At 38.7% G+C, this 13,024-nt stretch overlaps 1 protein-coding gene across 11 annotated transcripts in view; it reads left to right on the forward strand.

Annotated features, from left to right (window-relative positions):
- The window catches only part of GRIP1 (glutamate receptor interacting protein 1), a gene marked incomplete at both ends in the record, with an annotated part of 306,122 nt that overhangs the window by 229,593 nt on the left and 63,505 nt on the right, over positions 1-13,024 (forward strand). For all 11 annotated transcript variants that reach the window (XM_079548305.1, XM_079548298.1, XM_079548296.1 and 8 more), the window contains 5 exons: positions 835-970; positions 1,897-2,042; positions 4,845-4,928; positions 5,560-5,635; positions 6,988-7,133. In XM_079548305.1, coding sequence (XP_079404431.1) covers positions 835-970; positions 1,897-2,042; positions 4,845-4,928; positions 5,560-5,635; positions 6,988-7,133 — 588 coding nt within the window. The remainder of the gene's footprint in view (positions 1-834; positions 971-1,896; positions 2,043-4,844; positions 4,929-5,559; positions 5,636-6,987; positions 7,134-13,024) is intronic.

The following is a 13,024-nucleotide window of genomic DNA, read 5'->3' on the forward strand; positions in this document are numbered from 1 at the left end:
CTGATGGTTTTGATGGATCTTCTCTGGAAACATTAGGCATGAGGTATGAGTGTCTCATGGCTCCAGCATGGCTGCAGCTGTGCATATGTACATTGACGTATCCAGCCACCTGAAATAAGGCCATCTCTTTCTGAGCACTCCAGGCTGTCTCTTCCAGAGGGTCTGCATTTGTTGAGCTCCATGACAGTAGTTTGGCATTTTCAGAGAATGCCAAGTGGGCAAACTGCAAGAGAGGGCATCCCAGATAGCATGTGGCTGTGGAAGACCTTCACAGCTAAGAGATCAGAGCATTAATCTGTTTGTGTAAGAATTAGCAATAAAACTGATGCATTTAATCTCCACCTGGATTCTTATACATTCAGTTCTTCTGATTATCACCGACGTCTTCAAGTGGCCTAAATTAAGTCTGAAGTTTTCTAGTCCCATTGTAGCAGTGTGTCTTTTACCCTTCTATTTAGTTATAAGCTGAAATGCTTTTTAAAGCATAGAAGTTCAGAAGAAGAAACAGAAAATGAGAGGAGATGATGTTCTAAAATGTGAAACAACTGCCTTTAGTTTAAGTGTTACTGGGGTTTGTATTTATTGGCTCTGTATAGTATACTAGCATACTGGTGTAGTTTTAATGACCTTTTACAGAACGTGTGTATAGGATTTACTTGTATGCAAAACCTTGTGAACAGAACTTGTGAATTGTAACATAAAGAATCTCCAGACGTATATGTTATTTCTTATGAACATACACAATTATTTTCTTGGGAAGTGGATGACATTGTAGAAAAGCAACATCTGTGTCATCATTTAATTTTAATAGTGCCAATAATTTTCTTTCACCAGAGGAATTCAAGGGCTCGACGATAGTTGAATTAATGAAAAAAGAAGGCACTACCCTAGGGCTTACAGTATCAGGTGGAATCGACAAGGATGGGAAACCAAGAGTATCTAATCTTCGTCAAGGAGGAATCGCTGCTAGGTAACCATATTTCAGGATACAAAATGCATTATAAGATGTGAATGCTTCAGAAATACATACTTCATCAGAAAGGTCACTAACGAATATCTGATTGTATGCATCTGCAGTGGTAGGCCATCAGACCAGAGAATCTCAGAAATGGCAACAGCTGGTCCCCCTCCTCCCTCAAGGCTACTTTCACAAAAGCTAGTATTACCAGTGAGGTATTTAAAAGTTATTGTGAGACTAATTAGGTTTCTTCTAAATTGTAGAAATTTGACCTTTTTTTAAATTTTTTTATTTTTTGTCCTTGTAAACTTGAGAGAAGCAGCAAAAAATATTGAGGATAAAAATAAAACTGAAAATCTAATTCTACTGTCATATAATAAATAAGGTGGTTCATTAGCTTCTTTTAAGATTATAAAGAAGTCTAAAGTCATAGCTGCCTTGCGTACAACAGAGTAAGATGAAATGCTGTTGTATATAAGCAAAAGAGGTCAAGAAATAAAGATCAAGTTGAATCATTCCAAGTACCTGAGCAGAATATATGCTTTTGGGCTGTGGCCTGTCTCCTGTAGCTGTGATGTTAACTATGAAGGCTACTGCTGTCTGAAAAAATAGTTCTGGAAGTATCCCTAAGATGGAGAGATAAAGATGGGGAGATGTTTTCCCATATCCTTTGCCTGAACCAGCCAAATCATCCAATTCCTATATTGCACATCTGTTTTTGTACATCAGAAATTAATAATGCAACAATGTTCTTGTAATATTTAACAAACTAGATTAGATTAAGTTCTTAAAGGCTACTTTCTGTTTGAAAGATCAACTTGTTTTAATCTAGATGAATAGAAAAAGCTGTTTCTTGCCATTACTAAACAGTAATTTAAGATAATTGGTTTGGTCCACCAGATCTGTCTTTAATGAAAAGAATATGTACCTTTTCCTAGGAGTGACCAGCTGGATGTAGGTGACTACATCAAATCTGTGAATGGCATCAACCTGACCAAATTTCGCCATGATGAGATCATCAGTCTGCTGAAGAATGTTGGCGAGAGGGTTGTTTTAGAAGTGGAGTATGAGCTCCCTCCGGTCTGTAAGTAAAAGCAGAGCAAACTGAAACCTATACAGAATAACAGATGTGTTGTCAGCACTGAGGTAGATGTGGTCATGATCTTCTTTTGCTAGTGGTTTTCTTATATTTTTTTCCTCTGGCTTATTGCAGAACGTGGATACAATACAAAAAGTGTTGGCAGTACAGGGGGATGCTCTCAAAGGTGCTCTGAGATTAGGAGCATAAATTCAGCCAATGACAAAGCTGAGTCTTGTCAACTTCCACTATTTTTTTCCAGTTTCTAGTACTGAGAATTAGATTAGGTGGATTCTAAGGCAACACAATCTTTCATGTTAGAGTAAGATCTGAGGTGAGACCTATGAATATCTGACTTTATTCCCTCTCTCCACTTGCAACACTTCCTGCTTTCCCAGATAACGTATTTTGGAATTTTTCCAGTCACTTCTAGCATCAGTTTTAGGCAACATCTTATTTTTGGGACAGAAGATCCCGTGGAGTAGTCTATAGAGATAGGTAAAATCTGCAAGAATTCTATTAGTGAAATGAAGACTTCTTGTTGAGCAGGATTGTCTTCAAAAGCAAATATAAGTTGACAGCAAAGTGAAAGAGTGCTGTTGAATGTCTTCCTTCCCTCTTATTTGCCCTTTCTTTTTATGTTTATGTCTCTGGCACAGTGGGAGAGAATCAGTAGGAATTGAGGCTCTCAGGTATTAAATGAAAGCCAGAGTAATGGTAAGCTGGAAACCTGGGCCTAAAGTGACAGAGTAAATGACAGGTGGCACCAAGGGGCTGAACCAAAAACCTTTAAAAGTGTGCATGCTCTTTCATGCTGCTCACTGGAGGGGAGGAGATGAGGTTTTCTGGTGCTTGGCCAGAAGAAAACTGCAAAGCCAACTAGAAAGCTCTTCTATCCTTAAATAAAGACTTTGATTGCAGTAAAAGCCAAAGAATCCATCAGTGCTCAGAAGAGAATGTACTCCCCACTGTTTTGTAGCAGCTGGAGAGTTAGTCTAATTACATATTTGGTTGCTTTTATGACCTCCTGACAATCGCCTTAATGTTTGGAATGTTCGCTGCTGATTAGTGTGTGCCTGTGGTTTAGGAACTTCCTGTTCAGAAACACAGTGTTTGAGGTGATGAACTCAACTGAATTATTTTGCTAGAGATGTAGTTGTCATATGAGAATAATTTGTTCTGCACTCACTTAAGTGAGTTTTCATTTTCACCGCTGTTGGCTGATGTGCCACTCTCATCTACAGAAGCAGCAGTTTGCAACAGTAAATTACAGTAGCAGTCATAACCTTTTTGTTAAGTCCTTGGAACTTCTGATTCCTTCATACAAGCGTGGCTAATAATGTTGGTGATAATCAGGAGTTTAGTTGTTCCTGTTAAATCTGATGAACAGGCTAGACAAAGTGACTTCTTATAAACAAAAGTTTTTTGATAGGTCATATGGGGAAGAACTGGCACCTCCTTCCCTGCCCCATACATAATGAAGTTCTACTGCTGTTGTCACAGTTCCCCCTCAGAGAGAGGACTGTTTTGGTTTCTGAGTGGGGAAATGTCAGTACATTAATAATGATGGATTACATCTGGCTGAGCACTAGTAATCCCACTCTCCCTAGTGCTTCCTTCCCTGGCTGGCAGTGCTCACAACAGGGGGATCCAGCTTCTATTTTCAGCGCAAGCTACCTCAGCATTTCAAACTGGAGCATGAGCTGTCTGCCTTGCATCTTCCTCTTGTAGCTAACAGCTAAGGGTTTTTTTCACCTCTCAGGCTGAGCTTGGTGTGGAAGTACAGCTGCCTGAGTGGTCACTGCTGAGGTGGAAGGATGCTGTGTGCCCTTCCTCACTGCTGAGCTACGTGGCTTCCCTTTCCCCAGGGGAGGCCACGAGCCACACCAAGCAAACAGCAAGTGAAGATACAGCTTGTGCTGTACACTGGGCTACTTTCAGTTGATAGGGATAAAGCAAGAGCTGTCATCTTCTCTCCATAATTTCATCCTTTTCTATCAATGAAGGGTTTTTAGCTGAAAATGAACTGTGTGGATGTTGATAACACCATTCTGATATTTGAGTTGTAACAAAAATTAGTGCTAGACAAAGCAGTGCTTTAGAGAGTCATTTCCTGTTTTCCTAAGGAAATGAGATTTATGTGACTTCATAGGCTTGTTTTTCTGGTTCCCTACAGTAACTTTAAAATTTTCTGGTTATGGTTAATCAAGTTTAATGGGGATTGAAAGACTCCAAGAAAAAAACTACATTCTTGCATGTTTTGTGAAGATAGGCACTTGGGCAGAAGGATCCCATAGCAGGAAGCATCCCAAGGGAGAGGCAGGAAGAGTCAGGAAGGCACTGCTGGTCTTTGGGGCCACACGTAGGCTGTCAGCATGCACTTTAGGACTGTTGTTACAGGGACCTTGGAAACTGGGATTATTGCAGGCTGGGGCATTGCAGGATGTTTTATTACTTCTGCACCTCACAGAGCATTCATTTTATACAGTTTGTTGTTTTTTGTTTTTATCTTTGTGCATTGTGCAGTTTGGTATTAGATGATCCTTGAGGTCCCTTCCAACCCAGGCCATTCTATGATTCTATCAAACACATTAAAAATCTTGACCTGTAAAGTATCTGGTGCAAAATTATCTCAAAATAAAGTGTGAGTTTTAATGACAGATCTTTGGTCTGACTGATGTGTAATAGAATCCAATCGTGTGGCCACAAATAAAACGGCTAGCTTGGTTTGGAAAAGGTGTAAATTAAACTTAGTAATAATAATAATAATAATAATAATTAATAGTGTGGATTTTTTTCTTTTTTTAGCTGTACAAGGAACAGGTGTCATCTTCAGAACTGTGGAAGTTACTTTACATAAAGAGGGGAACACTTTTGGGTTTGTAATAAGAGGTGAGTTACTGAATGTGAACACTATTTTCGAAATCAGCAAAAGAAGCAATAAGATTCCATAGCACTTAGAAATTATTTCAGGATTTATGACTTACAGTTTGTTAAAAAATCTCTGTGATTCATGTATTACTTCTTCCATTCATTAATGTACTGCTTTTATGAACTGCTCTAATTTTTGTTTATGGAACAACAGTAATTAATCCTTTATGCCACAAGAACACAAACAACTTCATTTTACACCAGGTTTTGCTGCCACCAAAATCTGCAGGAAGTTGTTCAGTACACTTACATGAAGTACGGGTATTTTTTTCTCAGCACAGCAAACATTACAGAGCAGTAATTTTTCACAATGAGATGAAATTTAGAGAGTAAAGTTTCTAAGAAAGTAATATACCTTTAATAAGAGTCACTCTGTAGAAACATTGTATAAAGAATCGTCTGTACAATTCAATAGGTTGATTTTTTTTTTTCCCAATAAAAATCATGGGAGGTTCATATTAATTGCTTCATCACTTTTTGCTCTTTTTAGGCCATATTGAAGTGTGCAAGCTGTAAACCTTAGCATTTGGAAATGAGCTTTCATAAAATGTGTAAAATGAAGGTGTGCTTTCTCTCACTTTTCTTTTTCTAGGTGGAGCACACGATGACAGAAATAAATCTCGTCCTGTTGTAATAACATGTGTTAGACCCGGAGGGCCTGCTGACAGGTACAATTCATCTTTCCCTGTAGCGCAAGTGAAAGAGAAATAGAGAAAAGTGAATTGTTTGGGATAGAAGTTAAAATGTGGAGTAGATGTATTCAAACCTGTTCCTTTGAAATCTGTGCATTTAGTTGTAGTGATAATAACAGTAATAGAAAACCACAGTGGCTCAGCACATCACAGTGTGGTGTGAACTTAAGTTAACAAAGCATCTTGCATGTTCCAAGGCTACTCATGCAAAAATTAACCTAAAATTGTTAGAAGAAATCTCTGCAGCAGGTCGGAGCACAATCTTTGCAGCCTTCAAACAAATGCTGAAGATCTTAATTATGCTTTTTATACACGAGCACCACAATCTTTTTCTCTTGCACTCCAGAAAAATACTTTTATGCCTTTGGTGTTGTTGTGCTATTGTTTTAAGACTCTTGTTGATATCTGCATATGAGTTCATACGTGACTTTGCCTGGAAAACTTCTGAGTGCAGATGTGTGGTTTGGCCCAAAGAATGTATTTTTGTGTAATATCACCTACGTAAAGAAAGAATATTCACTTTATGTTTGTGTTTGATTCATATTTTCAAAAAATCATATTTGTGTTCTTAATTCATTAAAGAAATTGGCAGTTGTTTTAAAGTAGCCTGGTATTCTATAGCTTATGTTGACATTTTTGCATTTGGAAACGTTAGTTGAGAAGTAAATGTTTCAAGTGAGCTTTTGTCTTCTGTCCCTCCCCTATCTCCCCACTTTCATCACCCTTGCCTTCTTGTTTTTCTCCCTCATTCTTAAGCTAGCAATATTAGTACTTCACTTTCCATTAGAATTCTGAGTATGTTATAAGCCTAGGAGACAGTGAACATTTATAGACAAATTTCTTTTGGATAGGAGGAAAAGGAAAATGAAGCTTTTCAAGTAGGGGGTATTTTAAAGAAAATCAAAAAATGGACATTCATATTTTGCAGTCTGCTTCTTTTCTCATGTGTTTGTAATACCTTGTATATATTTCTAGGAAAATATCTGAAAATATCAAAATAGGTGTCAGTGTGTGTATGAAAGAGGACTTGTGTGGACAAGGCAGAAACAAAGCATATGCTGAAGCAGAAGCTATACTTGGTTGTTATTTAACATGACTTGATTATTTAGCTATGTGTTAAGCTGTTTTCCAGTCGGTGACTTTCCAATTAAAGCGATTTTCTTTCCACTGTGCCCTCTGTACGTTCTCACTGTCAGAGTAAATGTTAAGTGTTAGGAGGGATGAATGTCAAGAGAGGGTGTGAGAGAATTGCTTTTCATAAACAGTATTATCTCCAAATCAATTTGTCTTATATTAATAAAGATCTTTTTTTTTTTATTTCCCTTCAGAGAGGGCACAATCAAACCTGGGGACAGATTGCTGAGTGTTGATGGAATCCGACTGCTTGGAACAACACACGCTGAAGCTATGAGTATTCTCAAACAATGTGGACAAGAGGCGACTCTGATGGTGGAATATGATGTTTCAGTAATGGGTATGTTGAGGAGTGGGACTTCAGTTGTGGGAACCACCTGTGCAGTTTTGCTGCCTGTTCTTGGTGAGCTATTTTAGAATTGATTGTGACCTATTATGCTCCTAGCAGCAATGATATTCCTTTCTACACCGTATCATTAATCTTGGGTTCATAAAGAGGTGAGCAGTATTTTAATGCAATTTAGCATTCTGACATGGTTTGTAGAGTGAAACCATAGTATGGATTCTAGTAAAGTAACTTTTCCAGTGACTAACTTATAATAAAAGTTAATGAAGTGTAAGGATTTCTGTGTCACGTGGAAGAGGGTTTACTTGCCCTTACAGGAATTCTTTTACCTTTTGCCATTGCAAGTTAGCAGCCAAGGCATTATAAAAAGACACTAAAGTGCCACACAGTGGGGAAGAGTTGTTAAGAAATGTAGAGATAGCAAGTCGTGACTTGATAAATGAGCTTGCAGTTCATACAAACTATTGTTGAACTTACCAATGATATTGGAGGATTTTTGGAAAGTGAAGGAGAGCAGATGATTTTTCAGTTTTGGAAATTAGTTATTTCCGTGTGATTTTGGAAGGCATCACATCCCTTCCTTTTTTGCAAGGAAGAGCAGCAAGAAATAGAAATACTCACCAGTCAGACCAAAGCATTTCTTCTCTGGTTGGAGATCTTTCTCTTCTTTTCCTCCTCAGTTCCGCAGTCAGATTTTGAGTCTAGTAGAAAATTGGCCCCATAGGAATTTCTGAAACAGCTCTGTCAAACTTCAAAGCCTTGGGAAACATCAGTACTTAGAAGAATGGTATATTTGTTTATTCTTTCTTTGTTCTTTCCAACACATGGGTCTTTTTTGTTATAATACATATATTTGTTTACTCAATTACCCAGAATGGAGTGACAGTTTTGCGTGATGTCTAGCAGGCAAGATTCATGTCCAGAAGCACAGTAAGAGCTCTGCATGTGGGCAGGAACTTCCCGTGTGGAAAATGAAATGCAGGTGATCTTGTAACCTGAAGAAGACTAGAATTCAGGTGTTTTCAGTTGATTCTTCTTTTTCTTTGGAAGATGGTGAATTACCAAATGTTATTTATCATCAAAGTTTCAAACAGATTCTTAATAACTCCACTTTCTCTAAAAGAGAGATTTCTTAAATGAATCCCTGACTTTAGATAGTCAAAGTTCCCAGCTAGGCCTTTATTACAGAAAAAACTCCCATCCTTGTTCTCTTGTATAGCTCAGAGAGACAGCCTCAGTTTCAGTGAGGATATTATAGAAATCTTTGCAGGTTTCATGAGGAGAAAATCATCTGATGAGAAGCTCTGTTGTGCTCCAGATTGTACATTGCTCAAGGCAGAAACCTTTTCTGTGATATTCAAATAGAGCTCAATGCAGGAGGGTCTTACTGGGAACTGTGGGCTTACAACTGTGTAGGCAGTACCTTCCTATTCATTTCTTAATGTTATTTTCTCTCTGAATAAATTCTGCTGCCTCTCTTTTGTTCTCAGTAACAAATCTTCATTTATTGTTCATCTGAGGGCATTTCATAGAATCATAGAGTCATTAAATGACTTGGTTTGCAAGGAACCTCAGAGATCACCTACTTCCAATCCCCTTCCAGGGGAAGGGCTGCCCCTCACCAGCTCAGGCTGCCCAGGGCCCCATCCAGCCTGGCCTCGAGTGCCTCCAGGGATGGGCCATCCACAGTTTCTCTAGGCAGCCTGTGCCAGGGCCTTATCACCCTCTCAATGAAAAATTTGCCCCTGGTATCTTATCTAAATTTCTCTTTTCTTCCTACCTTGCTGGTAATTAATGCATTATCCTATGGAATCTGAAGGAAGTGAAAGAATATGAAACTTATGAAGTCAGAAAGAAAAAAAGAGAAGGGAACCACACACTGGGAAATGTATGTGATAGTGTTCTGCAATGTCAGTGAGAAAAATAAGGAGGGATCTGTTAGGCTCTCTCTCTAATAAGTTATGATTTTTTTAGATTTTTATCAACCTCCCAGCTCTTCTATTAATTTTTCCAGTGAGTATACCATGTGTAGTTTTCCAGTGGTATTGTAACAATTTCTGTTTGGAAGCTTTATTTGTTATTTGCAGTTACTTTTTGAGTAGACTATGTCCCAGAGAGTGGAAATCACTCATCCTATTCTATTCTAATCAAATAGTGTTGACTGAAACAAATTTAATAATCTGGCCTACTAAGAGTAAAGCAACAACCCAAAAGTTCTATTCTACAGGATCCTCCCAGTATAAACTTTAAGTAGAACAACTTACTCCCAGAGATGTAGTTGTACCATTATTTGCTTTAAAATCTTCTCTTCTGTTAGAAGATGGCTATATCCTATAAAGTAACATTTCGTGTGACCAGAACTGGAAAGAGCCATAAAATATATTCTGATAGCATGAAATTGGAACTTAATTTGAAAAGGTTACAGAAGATGAAGAAAGTAATCCTGAGCTATTTTTCAGCTACAATTCTGTGGTGTGTTGCTGACATTTATACTCCTGTAAGCACAAGCCATTTCAAAGGTGCTGTATTTCTTTAAGTTTTGTTCCTTCTCTTGAAGTCTTCAAGAGGTCACTTGGGAAGCTTGTATGCTTTATTGGTTCTGGAACTGAGACAAATTTGAGGGGAAAAAAAAAGCATCAAGGGGTTCTGTGTATGATGTAGGAGATGTGGCTAGTTCCACAAAATTCTCTGGGGTTGCACTTGTGCTTGTTTATATATATTCTGAAGTATCTTGCTCAACTGGGTCCTAGGAAGTATATTTGTCAAATTGGGTCCCTGGAGAAAAGAGGAAAACAGAATTTTTGAGGAAAGCTTTTGTAACTAGTTGAAAGTTACATTTGCAGTTGTGGTAGTCTTCCATATGCGTTTCTGTCTTCTAAAACACCTCCTCCAATCATAAGCAGCTTAGTTACTTCTTATTGGTATTAGAGGAGACTACTTGCAATTTTTTTTAAATTCTGTGAAGCTTTAATAATAAAATACTTCAGTGTGTTCAGAGGAAAAAGTGTGATGAATTGCTCTAAACCCCCTTGCTAAAGCAGGTTCCCTACAGCAGGTTGCACAGGAAAGCATCCAGGTGGGTTTTGAGAGTCTTCTAAGAAGGAGACTCCACAGCCTCTCTGGGCAGCCTGTTCCAGTGCTCTGTCACCCTCACAGTAAAGAAATTTTTCTTCATGTTCAGTATGGAAAAGTATGCAGTCGAATGGCTTTTGAAATAACAGATGGAGGAAATTTTCTTCAGGGTGTGTACAAAGAGTTTCTCTGAAATCTGTAAACCTGTTACAGACTTGATTTTAGGTAAAAACGCTGTAAATAAAGAATTACCATCTTATACTGAAGCAACTGCTGGCATTGACTTAGATGTCTATCAACTTGGGACTGAACTTAGACATCTTTCACTTTAGTTAGCTGTATGAATCTCATAATGTCTTATATCATAGAATGGATAAGCTCTATATCACACTTCTCTAAGAAACTGGGGCTTCCCAATATGGAAGTGACTGTGAGTGACTAATTTATAGTCTATACATAGACTACGATGGTAATAATGAGCTGCAAGCAATGGTTCACACTGTCCCCTTATAAAATGAGAAACAGAAGCTTATCATTACACTCATGTGGAAATTGAGAAAATGCAGTTTACCTTCAGATTTTCCAAAAGCTGCCATAATGTATCTGGATTGTCTGTATTCTCTGTAATTGAGGTTGCTTGGACATTTCCTTGGTTGATCTTCCATGTTTACTCTAAAAGGGAGCCTTCAGGAAGGTTCAAAAGTAGTGGCTGTCCTGAGCTTGAAGTCTGGCCTATAATATTTTTGCATAGCTCTAGTTCATCAGTTGCTGCTGTTGAGGCTTTTAGAAATCTGCTTTTTAAATCTTGAATGTTCTTGTTTGGGTAATCTTTGAATTAAGGATCCTGTAATTAATCAACACTATTGGTGAGAGGGAGGTGATCCTCCCCCTCTACTCTGCCCTGGTGAGGCCTCATCTGGAGTACTGTGTCCAGTTCTGGGCTCCCCAGTACAAAAAAGACAGGGATCTCTTGGACAGAGTCCAGCGGAGGGCCACGAAGATGGTGAAGGGCCTGGAGCATCTCTCCTATGAGGAAAGGCTGAGTGAACTGGGTCTGTTCAGCCTTGAGAAAAGAAGACTGAGAGGGGACCTGATCCAGGTCTATAAGTATCTAAGGTGTGGGGGGCAGAATGGCGAGGCCGGACTGTTTTCAGTGGTGAGTGGAGACAGGACAAGGGGAAACGGACACAAGCTGCAGCATAGGAAGTTCTGCACAAATGTGCGCAAGAACTTCTTTACAGTGAGGTGACGGAGCACTGGAACAGGCTGCCCAGGGAGGTGGTGGAGTCTCCTTCTCTGGAGATGTTCAAGAGCTGCCTGGATGCCGACCTGTGCGACCTGCTGTAGGGAACCTGCTTTGGCAGGGGGGTTGGACTCGATGATCTCTGGAGGTCCCTTCCAACCCCTACAGTTCTGTGATTCTGTGGTTATTGCCAGAACTTCAGCATAAAAATAAGCCTTGTTGTTGTTAACTTTTTGTATCTGAGAGACACGAGATCTTTCTATGTCATCTTTTCACTTTTCACTGAGTGTTTCTTTGTTCAAGCCACATGTGCCTGTAATCTTCAGGAATGAAGGAACATATTGCTTATTCTAATTCCATATGTTAATCTGGTTTATTTAACAAATGTTGCACTTGTCTGAGCCAGAAAAGATTTACTGAAATGTGTCATCCTGTAATTGTTCTGTGCAAAGATGGTTTCAACTGACATTTCACTCCTAGATTACCAGAATCATGCTGATACACAGAACCACTCATTTTTAGGTAGGACAGCACCCTTGGTTTTCTGAATTCTACACTTCAAACATTGATACAACTTTACAGAATGGGAATTATTCATGCAATCATTTGGTAGTAATGACAGCAGTTTGACAGATACAGTCCAGCTTTTTGCCTTTAACTTCAGCCATTCAAAAAGAAAAAAAGGGCAGTAATTTTATGCGACTATGATTTACAATTTACTTCTATTTACAGAAATCTGCCCCAGCATCCAATAATTATCATAAAAATTCAATGCCTGACAAAAAGAGTAGTAGGGGAAGGAAGCTTGCATCGGATGATGTAATCTGTGATCCAGTGTAGACTTTGACTGATTTTTGCAAGATGAGAAAGGTTGAAGAAAAACAAACTCTAAGGGCTGTCCCTTATGTTTCATAAAGCAATATAACTCAAGCATAACCAGAGCTGTGGAGACCTTTAAGTGTTATTGAGTTTTACAAGACCGGAGAACAGGAGCTCCAGAGACTCTAAGAGCAGACTCATGATCCTCATAAATGTTGTAAATGTTGCAAGACCTTGAAAGCTGGAGGAAAGACAGGAAGCCTGTAGTCTTCCACGCTGCCTTTTCTTTCTATTTTTTATAAACCTAAAATTAACATTTCCTTTGTCTCTTACAAGTCTTTGACAGAACGCTTCGTTGTTGCACTCTAGCATTTCACTGTGGCTTCAGGTCTCCTGACTGTCACAGAGCGATGAACCTACATCCCTTGAAATCCTAAATATAAATTAGTTAAACCTTTAAAGAACAGTTCCTGTCTCATGTTGCTCTAGAGACAGATTGAGTGAAAATTTGTGTGCAAAGCAAAGGTCATAATAGATGTAGCTGAAATACTACTATTCTTCAAATACTGCTGCACAAAAACATACATATATTATGCCAGAAGACAATGATTGAAGATAAAATTTGAGTGCCAGTTTGGAAATATCAGGACTCAGATTGTTTGCTCAGTCTACGTCCAGCTACATGTGTAGATCTCAAGGAGAAAATCTCAGGGTCCCAAGGTCATTCTAAATTTCTTGGCTCTTCCTTAAG

Source organism: Tetrao urogallus (genome assembly GCF_951394365.1).
Source record: "Tetrao urogallus genome assembly, chromosome: 1".
NCBI lineage: Eukaryota > Metazoa > Chordata > Aves > Galliformes > Phasianidae > Tetrao > Tetrao urogallus.